Raw genomic sequence first — 13,595 nt, 5'->3', positions numbered from 1 at the left:
CTGTCAATCTAAAGTGGGATGATAAGAAGACTTACTTGGCCATATGAGCTGTCCTCTAGCAGGCTAGCTCAGTCTCACTCACAGGTAGCCACAGGATTCCAAAAAAGTGAAAGGACAAACCCCGGGGCACAAGGCCAAGCCAAGCCTCTGCATGCCTGTTTGAAAGTGTTCCCCTGGCCAAAGCAGGTCACAAAGCCAAAGCCAGACTCGAGGACTGCGGAAGAGAGCCTACCTCTTTATAGAGTGAGCTGAGAGCATGGGGGCATGGAAAGGGAACGCGCTCCTGGGTTTGTGGAGAGGTCTACCACAGAAATAAGCCACTGTCCAACAATAGGGGGCACTTAGAAAACTCCCCTGGAGGCTTGGAGGCCTAGACCACTACAAACACAATTAGAGAAGATTGTGCTGAGGGAAGTAAGTTCTTGTGTGTCATCAAGTCAGAAGAGAGAGTTAGAAAAGTGTGCAGTCCTTTGGAAACCACCAGATTGTCACAAAAGTAAAACTGGACAATACCAGTGGCAGGTGGAGCAATGGTCCAGACTGGTGGGAAGTAGCCTGTGTGGCCATCCCCCAGCAGGGACACCATTCACTCAGTCCCTTAGACACTGAACCCTTGTCCTGGGCCAAAAGGCTCTGGAGGGGGAGAGACACAAATTCACTAGGAAAAGCAGAAGTTCCCGAATAGAGCCAGCATCCATCTGCAGGAACACAGGGTATAATTACAGGATACAGCACCTCCCAGCAGGAGGGAAAATGACCCTAGGCTTGAAGCCAAGCCAGGATATGCAATCTACATAGACCTGGAAACAGTGAGCTGGAAACAGTGGGCAGAAAAGCACATCCCACAGAAGACTGCCTGGCTGCCTTCAGAAAATGCAAACGTATCTGTATCGGTTGCATGTATCTACAGGGACTGAGCAGCTCTGTGAAGGTGCTAAAGGCATGCCTGCATTGTCTGGACTGTTTCAGTGCTTTCAAAATTGGAGACAAATATAAAAACTCTTGATTTAAGTGAGGGGTGTGCACTGCAGGGTGGTTTGCTATGACGTTTTTCCAAAAGATAAATCTGAAATAAGTAAAATAAAATTTCAAAATGCTTTAGACACTAGCCCTCTGCATGTGCGTGTGTGTGTGTGTGTGTGTGTGTGTGTGTGTGTGTGTGTGTGTGTGTGTGGCATACATGTGTGTGTTGTGTATGGCATACATGTGTGTTGTGTGTGTGTGTGTCTGTCTGTGTGTGTGTGTGTGTGTGTGTGTGTGTGTTTAGGAAAAACATCACTAAAAACCCATGTTCACGTAGAAATAACTGAGGAGAATGACTGGAGCTGACCGTGGACTCTGCCCCAGCTGGGCAGCACTTTCCACCAGGGACATACTGTGCTTGTTAAATGAAAATAAACAGAATCCAGAAGGGGCTTTCGATTTTCTGGGTCACAAGCTCCTCCAGGCCTCTGCAGGGTCCCAGGTTCTAAAATAGATCTACACCCCCACCACCACCCCAACCTGGCAGGCCTGATCCCCTCATCCTGGAGGACAGCCAGAGGCAAGCTGGGGCTGAACTCCTGGCCTGAGAAATGACAGGCATGGCAGTGGCCCAGGCTGTGCAGGGCTGAAAAGACACACATCTTCCTCTGAGGTCCTCAGGGTGTCTGGCTTGGCAGGACCAAGGTAATGCTATTACTCAGTAGTTCAGGAGGGAGACAGAGGCCGAGGGGACTATCCACAGAGCTCAGGCGGTTGACCACAGAGGTCTTTGTGTCTGAGGCCCATCTGCCTGGGTTGGGGCTGACACATTGGGTGACTTGAGAGAGCCAGTTCAGTCTCTGGGCCAGTTTCTCCCGCAACATAATTGGAAAGAATTCTACCTTCTATTGCACCTTCAGTGTCCCAGGGACAATTTAGTGCTCTGAAAGACACTGGCTCTTTCTAACACCAACACAGGTGACAGTAGGCCATTTGGAGTTCTCTGATGCTTAACACTTAAGTTAGGCTGCCTCACCCCACCCTGTGGTGGCCAACATACCACCCAAAGACAGTACCTACCACGCTGTTCCTCACTAAGGGATGCTGAAGGCTTGGGCCTGGGGAACTTGGCTGCTTTCTCTCCCACCCTCCCTGGGATTCTCTGCCTTGGAAGCCAAAGGGCTGCCATGTGTATGGAGCCCAGGCCACTCAAAGACCAGACTGTCTTGGCTAACAGCCGCAGCTAAGGCTGCATATAGTGAGGGAGGATTCTTTTTCTTTTCTCTCTTTCTGGTGTGTGTGAGAGAGAGAGAGAGAGTGAGAAAGAGAGAAAGAGAGGGAGGGAGGGAGGGAGGAGGAGGGGGAGGGAGGGAGGGGGACAGACAGACAGACAGACAGACAGACAGACAGACAGACAGTAGTGTAGTGTGTTCTGCATCTCTGAATTTGAGTGCTGGGCACTTGAAATAGGAAATGTGATATATTGTTGTCTTGGGTGAAAGATTATTAAGCACAACATGGTGCCTGCAGCATGAAACTTGGTCCCTGGCTTCCTGGGGACATTGACAGACCATCTTCCACAGTTGCCATCCTCCCCAGAGCTTCCTGTTAGGACCTTACCATGCCCACCAGTGCTGTGGGAGGTGCCCAGGTAATGAGCTATGGGAAGCAGGTAGCACTGTGAGGCCAGGTTGGTGACAGCCCTCACTCACTACCCAGAGGATGAAAAGCAAGAATCTGGGGAACAGCGTCTGGAAGGTGCAGCATGACCGTCAGTGAGGATTTAGATTGGTGACATTCAGTTTTCTTTTTGCTCCAGATACTTAAGGAGACCAAATTAGCAAGTGGCTCACCAGGAATGGCTCATTGCTCACCTGAGTTCCTGAAAGCTTAAAAATCAGCTGCTTTGGACCTCCCGGTCCTGTGTTTAGCTTTGGGTGATGACCTCAGCTCCTGTACTGTATCAGTTCCCTTTGAGATAAGTGCAAGCCCAGGCCCAGGACCCCACAGGCTCACCGGGGTAGTGCAATGCCTCACATGGATGTCCGAGTTCCAGTGGAGGTGGGCTGGTGGGACAAGGACTTTGTGACCCTGTGGGTTTCCTGGAAGACTGCTGGAGTCTCAAGAGACCAGGCCCTGTTCCAATGCTCCTGGCTTTAGCACGCAGGGCAGTGTGACTAACGCATTCAGTCCTCCAGCTATAGCAATGGGTCCAGGAATAGCCATGTGCCCTGATCTGGGAAGTTTCCAAAGCTATCGGGGAAGAGGCTTTCTGTTTCTGAGGACTGTTGAATTGATTGAAGACAGTGGTGGCAGTGGTGGGAATTGTCAGAGGATAATGCCAACATTAGAAAATCACCAGAGAAGAAGAAAAAAATCTCCACTACTGTCTAAGCTCCTAGATCCAGCCCAATCTGATGCTAGATCTTGACTTCTCAGCTATATTGCTCACCAAGTTCTCTCTTTGACAAACCATCTGAGCAAAAGTCCAAGTGCTAAACAGCAGAAGTGTGTTCTCCACACTCTGCGTCCATATCTTCGAAATGAAAATATGCGCAGGAGTTGCTTAGGTCTCTATACTTGGAGGCAAGACACTTAAAATGACCAAAATGGAAGCTTCCTGCCACCCCTGCCCTGAAGGAGAAAGATGGCACCCAGGTTCCTCTTTGGGACTGTTCTGAGCCAGCTCCTTCCTGCCCAATGGAGAGAATTTTTCCTTCAATAAACTATTGTGCATGCGTCTGTGAACCTGATCCCTGGACAGGCACCAGGCACTAAGACAGAAAGAATGGCCACAGCCAGCGAGGGTGCTAAGCCTGGGCCTGAGCACAAGACTTTATGAGGCAGGGGAGTACTTTGGTAGGGACACTTGGGCAGGGGCAATTGGAGCAGTAATTAAAGGGATGGACAAGTCAGGCCTCCCAAGGAAAGTGATACTGCTAGTTGCCCCTGGGGTGACTTTCAGGTACAAGAATATGAGGCCTCAGGTGGCAGACAGTCCTACAGGTGTCTGTGAACAACCAGTATGGACTTCCAGTCAGAGGCTCAGAGCACAGAAGTTGGGCCCATGTGTGTGTGTGTGGAAGAGAGCACTTGATTGCCACCTTGGAAACAGACTATCATGCTTTCCTAGCAAGAAATAGGCAGCTGTCTGTGACAGTGACAGCAGAGTGTTCTGGGCAACACAGACTGAGAAGAAGCAGAAATCATTGACTCTCAGTTCTGGAGTTCTTTCAGGAAACCCAAAGCAAGGTGCTAGCTGGAAAGGCATCTGAGGACAATGCTCATGCTTCAGCAACTCCAGATGTCACTCAAAATCAATATGCATCCCTCCTCAGCAACCCCCACACCAAGGACTAAACCCTGGGCTCACCAAGCCCTTCTGGACCTCTTTTGCAAGGGTGTTAATTCTGTTTATGGGGCCCTGCCGGGCCCTACCCCTCTCCCCAAAGCCTTTCCATCTGATATATAGATTTGAATAGGTGCCAACCTATGAACCCCGGGGACAGACAATTCTCAGACCACAAGGAGGAATGACAGCTGTTCTTTATTTAGCATGCACTGTGCACTGACTGTAGGAATCCCTTTTCTAACCTTAAGCATTCAGGCAATGGTGGCTATTAGCCCCATAAGACAGAAGAAACAGTCAGTGAGGTGACACAACTTGGTGGCCACAAACAGACATACAGACCATTTAGAATTACAGACAGGCCAGTGGGCTCAGGGCACTCAGTACTGGAACAGGGAGGTATGTGCAAAGGCCATTGGCAAAGCAAAGCTGGCTGTGTGTGCTGTCTTGGGCAGAGACATAGAGGGAGATCATGACTCCTGGGCAAGTCCAGCTACAACGTTCTGGCTCCCACACAGAACACAAGCCAAGCTGTTTGTGCTTTCATCGAGAATTTTATTTTCAGGGGAGAGAGCAAACAAAGTCCCCCACTACCACAAATTATGCAGTCAAGTTTCCCACATTTGGGGGAAATCGCAGGGGTCAACACATCCGGAGTGCAATGGATAAGCCTCTCCCTGGGAAAGCCACCTTCCTGATCGTGGTATCTCCCATGCCAGGTAAGTAAGAATTTTAAGACATGATACAGAGTTACACTCAGCTTGGTGGAAACACTTGAAATAATTTCTGAAGCCAAATGGCATGAGGTAGTTTGGCCTTCACCTGGCTCTCTGGAGCTATGTGCCTATGCTTCAGTGGCATCATGAGAAACCAGCATACCGGAAGCCACTATGCTGGTAACATCTCTGAAGAGACCTAGGGAAGGTCAATTGCTGACAGATGAGAGAGGAAGCCTTCAAATAAAATCAGACCAACCATCACAATGCTGTGGGGAAGACTGAGAAGGCCTCAGGGAGCATTCTCATTCCTGGCCTGTGAGATGATAGCTGGTTGCTGTGATTAAAGCCACCGAGCACTGGGGTCCCTTGTGGGTGTTGTGATGAATGGAGAGGATAAGTGGGCAACAGTGCTCTGGACAGAGAATGGGGCATGTGCACATGTACAAAGGCCCTCAGAGAAGCGTGGGGCCGACAGGTAGCCATCCCAATGTGGCCACTGGAGAGCCAGCTCCTCTTTTTGTTTTGCCAATGTTCTTCTGTGAGGTATGACTGTCTCCTCTCTCTGCTGAGAGCTGTTAGCATAACCCTGTGTCTATCTGACAAGCCCTGTGCCTGGAGTGAAGCTGTGTTTCATTCATTCACTTATTCATTTGTTCTTTCCATCATCAAAGGTGTCTCCTGTGCAGGAGGCTTTCCATTGTGTCTGGAGTCCACGCCACCACCCACAGGAGGTATGAGCACTATTTCCTGTGTGGGCTGCAGACAGGCTGGGACGATTGAGGGTCTTGCCCATTGCCAGGGGTAAGAAGCAAGAGGACAGTGGGACGGGGGAGGGGGGAAGGGGTGCATAGAGGGGAAGGTAATGGCTGCTAAGCCTACCCTCCTTGCCATCCCTGCCCCCATCCAGTGCAAGGCCTTTCAGACTGTGTGTCTTTGAGCAAATAACTCAATTGCTCTGGGCCAGGCTTTGTTTCCTCTGTGGTAAAATGGAGAAGAATCCTGCAGGTCTCGTTGGGGTCAAGAAGTATATCAGCCAATAGTCATGACGGTAGCTGCCTTTTAGTCTACACTCCTGTGTGTCAGGAACAGAGGATACACGAGGCTGTGCTCCTAGTCTGAATTTATGGGCTTCCTCCTCCATGGTCCCATCTGCAATCAAGATGACCCAGGCAGACGTGGCCTGCTGAGCTCTGACACGTAGGCAGGCATCTAGAATGCTGGCTGCTATCTTCATCTGCAGCTGTTTTTCCTACCAGATCCTCACACCTGGTCCAGGACTCAGGCCCTGTTCATTCATTCATTCATTCATCAGTTCAAATTCAAAAGAGAAGAAACACTACCATGAAGGTAGGCTGCCCACATCCTAATGGATAGAACCCAAAGGCAGCCCGCTAGACACAGCTACCAGTCCCCAATAACCATGGCCCCAGGGACAAAGCCCTGCACTCTCAGACTTTCATTGCAGTATCCAGAAGAGAGAGAAACACAGCAAATGGAGACACCATGCCTCCTTAGTGTGTCCCTGCATGGCATGGCCTGACTCAATTACTTGCATGCTCTGTGAAGTGGACACTGGCATTTTTCTTCCTCAAGAAGAAGCCAAGGCACAGAGGTTAAATGACTTGGTGACAGTCACACAGCTGGTAAATGGTAGAGCTAGATTTTGAAGCGTAAACTGAAAATTCCTCAACTCCCTGAGCCAAGACTTCCAGCATTCCTCAAACAAGAGCTGGGCTTTGCTTTGTTTTGCACAAGGAGTGTGAGATTTAGGGCCAGGCACCTCTGATTCTAGGGGTACTGGCCAGGATACTCCCCAGCCCAAGACTTACCACCCAGAACAGGAAGTCCTGGGACAACCTACCCAGGAGACTTCTGATTCCTGGCGCCACCACGAAGCCAGGGCCACCACAGGGCAGAATGCCCCCGCCCCAGGGCCCAAGGGAGAAGGGAGGCCAGGCGCCAATTGTGCTGGGCACCCACAGGACTCTACTCCAGCCATGGAAGGCTTTCTGTCTCCAGGCTTCGTCCCCAGCCTCGCCTTGCTCCCTCCCTCCCCAGGCTGCTCTGGGGGTCACCGCCTGTGTTCCAAGCCTAACTTGGAATCCGAGGGAGAAGGTGGAGGGGCTGAGAAACTTGAGAACCAGGCTTTGGGGGACAGCAGTAAGGGTGGGGAGAAGATAAAGCTGGGGAAAGGAGAGGGAGAAGGTTCAGATGCTTCCCACTTGGGAGGAAACCTTGCATGAGCTGTGGTCCAGCGTGTGTGTGTGCTGTGTGTGTGCTGTGTGTGTGTGTGTGTGTGTGTGTGTCTGTGCGTGGGGGGGAGGGGCAGCCTTGAGCCTGGCCAGGGAGGACAGGCCCCACTGCACAATCAAAGCCTCAGAGGCAGAAGGAAGAGGCAGAAAGGGACAGAGAGAGGACAGAGGTGCCTGGGAGTAAGGGGGGGTGGGAGCAGGAGGCGAGGCCTCACAGGGGAAGCCAGCAGCTGTGGCTGCCCTGAGTATAAATAGCCCAGAGGAGCTGGCCCTCAGAACTTACAGCAGTAGGACTCTGCAGCCACAGTCTGTCTTCACAGGCCCCAGCTGCACGGTACATCTAGGCAAGCTGCTGGCTGTGGGTGGGGCCCCACCCTGGTACCTCTGACAAGATCACCTCACCACCACTTGTTCTGAGATGCTCTGCCAACCAGCCATGCTGCTAGGTGGCCTCCTCCTGCTGGCTACCATGGCTGCAGCCCAGCAGAGAGGGCCAGCAGGCAGTGGGCGCCGCCAGATTCAACTGGTCCAGCATGGCCAGTGCAGCTACACCTTCGTGCTGCCGGAGCCTGATATCTGCCAGCTGCCCCAAAAGGCTCCTGATGCTTTTGGGGGCTCCAACAGCCTCCAGAGGGACTTGCCTGCCTCCAGGCTGCCCCTGGCAGACTTTCGAGCCCAGCGGGCCCAGCGTGTGAGGCAGCTGGAGAAGATACTAGAGAATAACACTCAGTGGCTGCTGAAGGTACAGCTGGGGTTGTGTGATGGGTTGGTGGGTGGCTAGGGGACTACCCTGTCATCAGGTGGCGCATCAGTCCAGAGGTGTTATCCCAAGACAGAGGAGCTGGGGCTCTGTGTTGAATAGAGCCTCTGGGATGTGAGGTCCAGAGAGGGCCTGGGATGACGATGCCTATCGGGCCTCATATGTAAGGCTGAGCACCATTTGGCCCAGAAGCCAGGCTTCTCACAGATGTTCATTCATTCATCTAAGAGGAATTTGCTGAACGCTGACCATGAGTCAGGACCATTCTAAGTGTCGGGCATCCTAGCAGGAACAGGACAATACATTCTTATCTAATGGGCTGGGAAAAGAGCGAGAAAAAGTTGTCTACTGTATAGCAGCAGACAGAGGCCGAGACAGGAAGAAGGCAGAGGCTGGCTTTCCCAGGTCAGATTCTTGGAAAATCCCTGAGGAAGTGAAGAGAGCAATGGGTACCTGGAGGGCATCTTAGCAGAGGTGAGGGTACAAGAGCACTTAAGTTGGGGGCGGGGGCACAAGGCAATCGTGGAGGGATGATTGGGCCACAAAGGCCCTTGGGACTTTGGCTTCTAAGTAACTTGGCTACCACAGTGTTGTAAGCTGAGACTAGTGGATTTGGTTTAAGTAGAAAACATACAGGGTAGAATGGCCTCTGAGAGGCCAGGTTTGAGGTTTCCATGGATACTGCAAGCTCTATACATGAGCGTCCAGAGGCCTACAGGATTGCTATCTGATTCTGATTTATTGTGAGGCTATCTGATGAACTGGAAGTCAGATGGCCAAGAGCCAAAAGGCAAGTACACCACTGCAGTTTGGGCCCAGTGCCAGAACCAGGAGGGTCCCTGGCTATCCTCTGCGCTTCCAGCAAATGCTGAGCACAGTTTATGCCTAGGTGAGCACTGGGTACAGAGTGCAAGCTTGAAGAAAGCAAGCTAGGCTATGAACATGTGGGCACCTGTCTTGTGGGACCAGGATGTGGCCAGCCAGAGTCCCTGAGGAAGGAAGAGTCACACACCAAGAAAAGAGAAGGAGCCTACAGCCATGTGGGAAAGGGACTGGACCAATCCATGGAGGTTTAAAACAAGGTAGACAATAGACATGCCTGGCAGCCATAGGCCAAGTAGGATAACGGCCATCCAGAAAGCCTCTCTCACCCCTGTGGTTTCCAAACTGCTGGGTTTTTTTTTAATTATTATTCCATTCATTAACTTACTTATCTGTGTGTATGTGTGTGTTGACATGCACATGCCACATGTGTGAAGGTCAAGGGATAGCTCATGGAGTCACTTCTCTGCTTCCACCATTTGGGTCCCAGAGTTCAAACTTCAGTCATCAGGCACATCCGCAAGTACCTTTATCTGCTGAGCCATCTTGCCAGACCCTGTCCCTGAGTGTAGCCTCCTGTCCCTGCCGCATCCCAGATGCTGCTCCTTGCCCCCTGCCTCTCAGGGCTTCCAGCCCACCCTCATCCTGTGTCCATGCCCCAGGGAAGGCTTTGTCGGCTTCCCACACTGACTGCTCCAGGCTGCGTGGAGCCTAGATCTGTGGGGCAGCCGTCCCCAGTTCTATGAGATGTCTGAGCCAAGCCTTCCTCTATAAAACCTTCCTCTTCCTTCTCTATCCACCTCTCACCAGATGTGTTCTACAAACAGTAGAAGCTATGGTGATCGTCCCATGCCTCCCAGTCCCCAGACCTTCCTCAGGCTCAGGGGGAATAGGACCCCTCAAACCTACTCATCTTCCCCGCCCACATCCCTGGAGACTTTCCTCTCCCTGTTGGTCTGCTCCTCGGCATTTGACCATCCCAAAGCATCCCCCATGCTCAGGAAGATGGCGGTGTTGGAAGCAGTAGCATCTCTAGACCCTACTCTGCCTCTTTGTCCTCCCCAGACCACCTCCCAGGTCCCAAATCCTATAGCCACAACTCAGCTCATCTTAGACCTCACGACAATGTTGGAGGCCAGCATCATCTTCTCGGGTCTGCCCAGGAGTGCTCTTCCTGCACCCAGCCCATCTCTCACAGCCATTCCTGTTGGTTGGCTTCTGTGTGCTCACTTACCCAGGACTTGCCACCTATCCTTTGGATACCGCCTTTACTTTCTGCTAGCTCCCTACCAGAAGTCCCACCCTCTTGTCTCTTGAGTCCCCTCGCCCTGGTGCCTGGGAAATAGCTGAGTCAGTAAAAGAATTTGACTTGACAATCTTTGAGAACAGTCACGTAGTCTAGGTACAGCATCCTACCTGGGCGTCACCCACCTAGGGAGTCCTGTGGGGTTGAGGAATGGCGAGAGTCCACCAGCCTAGCCTCACGTTGGTAGGCCAGGAAGCACTGATTAGTCGCATGGCTGTGGATGAGCAAGCCTGTTTCCTCATCTCACAGTAGGTCAGGTGGTGCTGGGAACATTGTAAGACTCTCAGGCACCCCCCTTTGCTGTGTTCCAGTGGCATGAACCACACCAGCATGGTGCAACTCACCAGGCGCAGTGGCAGTGGGTTGATGGGTTTGTACCCCCTCGGCACAGTCCATACCTGAGTCACCCCAACTCTGAACTCACCATGGCCCCCCTTATTCACGTGGAACAAAGGGCAGTGAGATACCCCTTGGGGCATACCATCCGAGTCGTATTCTCAACAGGTTCCCAATCTGGGCAGTCTTGCCGTCTTCTGGGTAAGGGGCCTCTTGGATTTAGCGTGCCCTCTCATACCCCTCAGCATTCATGCCTGGTCACCCAAAGCCTGTAGAGCCCACCACAGATCAGACCTATGAACCTACACTTACCTAGAAGTCACTTGGCTTGAGGGGAGAACTCTGACCCTGAAGCTTCAGTCATACCTTCCCTTCAGGACTGACAGAAGAGGCCTTACCTCCCCAAGCCTCACTAAGTAATAACACTGCCCTCCTCCAGGAAGCTTTAGCCAGACAATGCCCAGGCCATTTTTTGTCCATAGGGTTCTTGGTGAGGCTGGGTTGTTTGCTCTAGGGTCCTTGGCAAACAGATGTGAGTGCGAGCCCTGAAGGTTGAAGTCTTTCATTGCCCTTTCATATACCCCTGGCTCCTTTGAATACACACACACACACACACACACACACACACACACACACACACACACTGTCCCACTTGAACCAGGCAGGGATGTTGTGCCTTCTGTGACTGCATCTGGGATTCTCTTTAGGCTCCTGTCCCTATCTGGCATGCCTCAGAGCCACTGAAACTCAAATTCTCCTCTTTGGCTTTTTTTTTTTAAGTGTTTGAAAACATTCCCTGATTACATCTTCACCACAACAACTCTGCTAAGCCTACCCAAGCTCTCCACCGCAAGGTCCTTCTCTTAAGGCTGCAGGGGAGCCCTTCCCTGTTGTGAGCTCCAGCAGCCAGCACCTACCTGCCTGTCTTTAGCTTCCTGCCTGTTCCTGCAGTTTACCTATGTCTTCTCCGCACTGTGGAAGCTGGGTGCTGGAGGGCACCTGGAAGTCACCGCCTCCCTATTGGGGTCCTACCACCCACACTCATGTTAGCCCCAGCCTCTCCTTCCTTCTCTCACTCTTCCTCCCTGCACCCCTCCTTTGCCTTTCTTCATCCTACTCACCTCACCCCTCGCTCCTCTTAGAAAGCTTCTGCTCATTGACTCATGACCCATAATGCTTATCGTGGGCTCAGCTCTGCTCCGTGCCTCCACCTGGATGAACTCCTGTGGCCAGGAAGGATGGGAGACAGTGAATGAAAGGGGTTCCTGCCCTAGTGTTGCCCAGTGGTTAGCCCCAGAACTTCCAGGGAGACCAGGGACCTTTACTTAGGACAGCAGCTATAAGGCAAAACAGCAAAGGCAGAACAGCTCCCTAGCTGAGACCTGGAGGGCGAATGCCTAGCCACAACTGCTGTTCCATAGATGTACCTCTCATTACTGGGGTTCCCAGTTACTTGTCACAGGCAGTGACTGGTCTTGGGTCTTTCCGACATAGAGTGTCATCCTTGATGTTTCCCTGTCCCCACCTCTCTCTCTCTATGAATGAGGAACACCCAGTCTGGACCCCAGTGCTGGGCCCTAGTCTATGTCCACTGCCTGAGAGCAGCAACCACCCAGCAAGCTCAGGTCCTGTGCTTCTTGTTCTGGGTAAATGCTGCCTTAGGGTTCCAGGGCCTGCCCACTGCCCCATGCTCTGACTCTGTCTCCCTGTTTCCATCTTTCCTTCTGTCTCTATCTGTCTCTGTGTGTCTCATCTTGTGTCTTTTTCTCTTTGTTTCTATCTCTGTCTGTCTGTCTCTGTGCCTCTCTCTGTCTGTCTATCCCTTCCTCTCTCCCTCCCTCCCTGTCACCTTGTGCTTCTCTCTCTCTCTCTCTCTCTCTCTCTCTCTCTCTCTCTCTCTCTCTCTCTCTCTCTCTTCCTTTCTCCTTCAGGTGCTCCCCCAAGGTCCCTAAGCCTCTCCTGCCTCTGCCTCTTTGGGTGTCCAATATGGAGACCTTGGACCCAGGACCCCAAGGCCGATGCCCACTCTCAGCCAAGTTTCTTGGCTCAGGTCCCTCTGCCCCTTCTGACCACAGCCACGGGGTGGGGGCCAGTCAGGCTTCACTGATGCGCCGGCTCCTGGCAGCAAACAGATTAGCTGAGAGCCTCAGCCCAGTGGCCTGGCCTGCAGGCCAAGGGTCAGGAGGGCGTTCAGCAGGAGCCTAGTGTGGGGTCCTGGCCCCGCCCAAGACCCTTCCAGGCTGACAGGAGCTCCCAGCAGCCCTGGCCTCCCCAGGCTGCCTGTAAATTCTTGGCATTTTCAGCCTTCGGTTATGCAAACAAGAAATAAATCTCAGTTGCCACAAGAAATAAATCTTGGTTGCCGAATGAAATAGCTTGGGGTTGATTTCCTAACCTCTCCACTGGCTTTCTGGGCAGTCGACGCGGGGGCTGGGGTGGAGCAAATGGTCTCTGCTTCTCAGAGGAACAGGATGAGTTTCTCCAAGAAGGGCTAAAGCACTGCTGCTCCAGGATTCCTGGCTTGGGATGAGCAATTTGGCTGATATTCAACTGGAAGCAGCAACAGTGGCTGCCTAAGGCCCATCCTGCCCCAGAGAGACAGGTTTATTTGTTCATGTGGCTTGGCCGGTCAGCCTGTGGGCCAGGGCCACGTGTGTCTAGCCCTCTCTCCTCCTAGAGTGCTCAGGCTAGGATGCACCTCCACCAGTCTCCCGAGAGCAGGAAATGCAAGCCCCGGACGTGTTCATGAGCTGTACTTCCTCCGAGACATTCGGTCACCCCAACCTCAGCCATTTTCAGTTACTTCAACCTCAGAGTGTCCCTGGAATGTATCTGTGTTGACCTAAAGGGTTACCCAGGGCCTGGAGTGTCTGAAGTTGTGGCGAGGAACACGTCCTAAGGGTGCATTGGCCAGCTGTGGGACCCTGGGGGACATCATCTATATGATTGGCTTCTCTAGGATATGTGGGAGTCAACATACTCCCTGCCTCCCGGCATAACCAAAGGATAAGGACGGGAGAAATTGACGTTGACATTTCCCGGGCACTTGGTGTGTACCTCACATTCGAGCTGTGTACTTTGTGTACGT

At 52.3% G+C, this 13,595-nt stretch overlaps 1 protein-coding gene and 1 non-coding gene across 2 annotated transcripts in view; one reads left to right on the top strand and one right to left on the bottom strand.

The window, feature by feature from the left end:
- Positions 1-4,874: 4,874 nt before the first annotated feature.
- Positions 4,875-5,039, bottom strand: LOC113836442. The gene has a single exon (XR_003486649.1). It is a non-coding gene; the product is annotated as a U1 spliceosomal RNA (small nuclear RNA).
- A 2,496-nt stretch (positions 5,040-7,535) lies between these two features.
- Angpt4 (angiopoietin 4) overlaps positions 7,536-13,595 on the top strand; it is a 35,122-nt gene continuing 29,062 nt past the window's right edge. The window contains exon 1 of the mRNA XM_027421529.2: positions 7,536-8,025. Coding sequence (XP_027277330.1) covers positions 7,702-8,025 — 324 coding nt within the window. The 5' untranslated portion in view covers positions 7,536-7,701. The remainder of the gene's footprint in view (positions 8,026-13,595) is intronic.

This window comes from Cricetulus griseus, chromosome 6 (assembly GCF_003668045.3).
Source record: "Cricetulus griseus strain 17A/GY chromosome 6, alternate assembly CriGri-PICRH-1.0, whole genome shotgun sequence".
Taxonomy (NCBI): domain Eukaryota; kingdom Metazoa; phylum Chordata; class Mammalia; order Rodentia; family Cricetidae; genus Cricetulus; species Cricetulus griseus.
The sequence above is the reverse complement of the archived record's forward strand: the minus strand, read 5'-3'. Positions and strand labels throughout refer to the sequence as shown.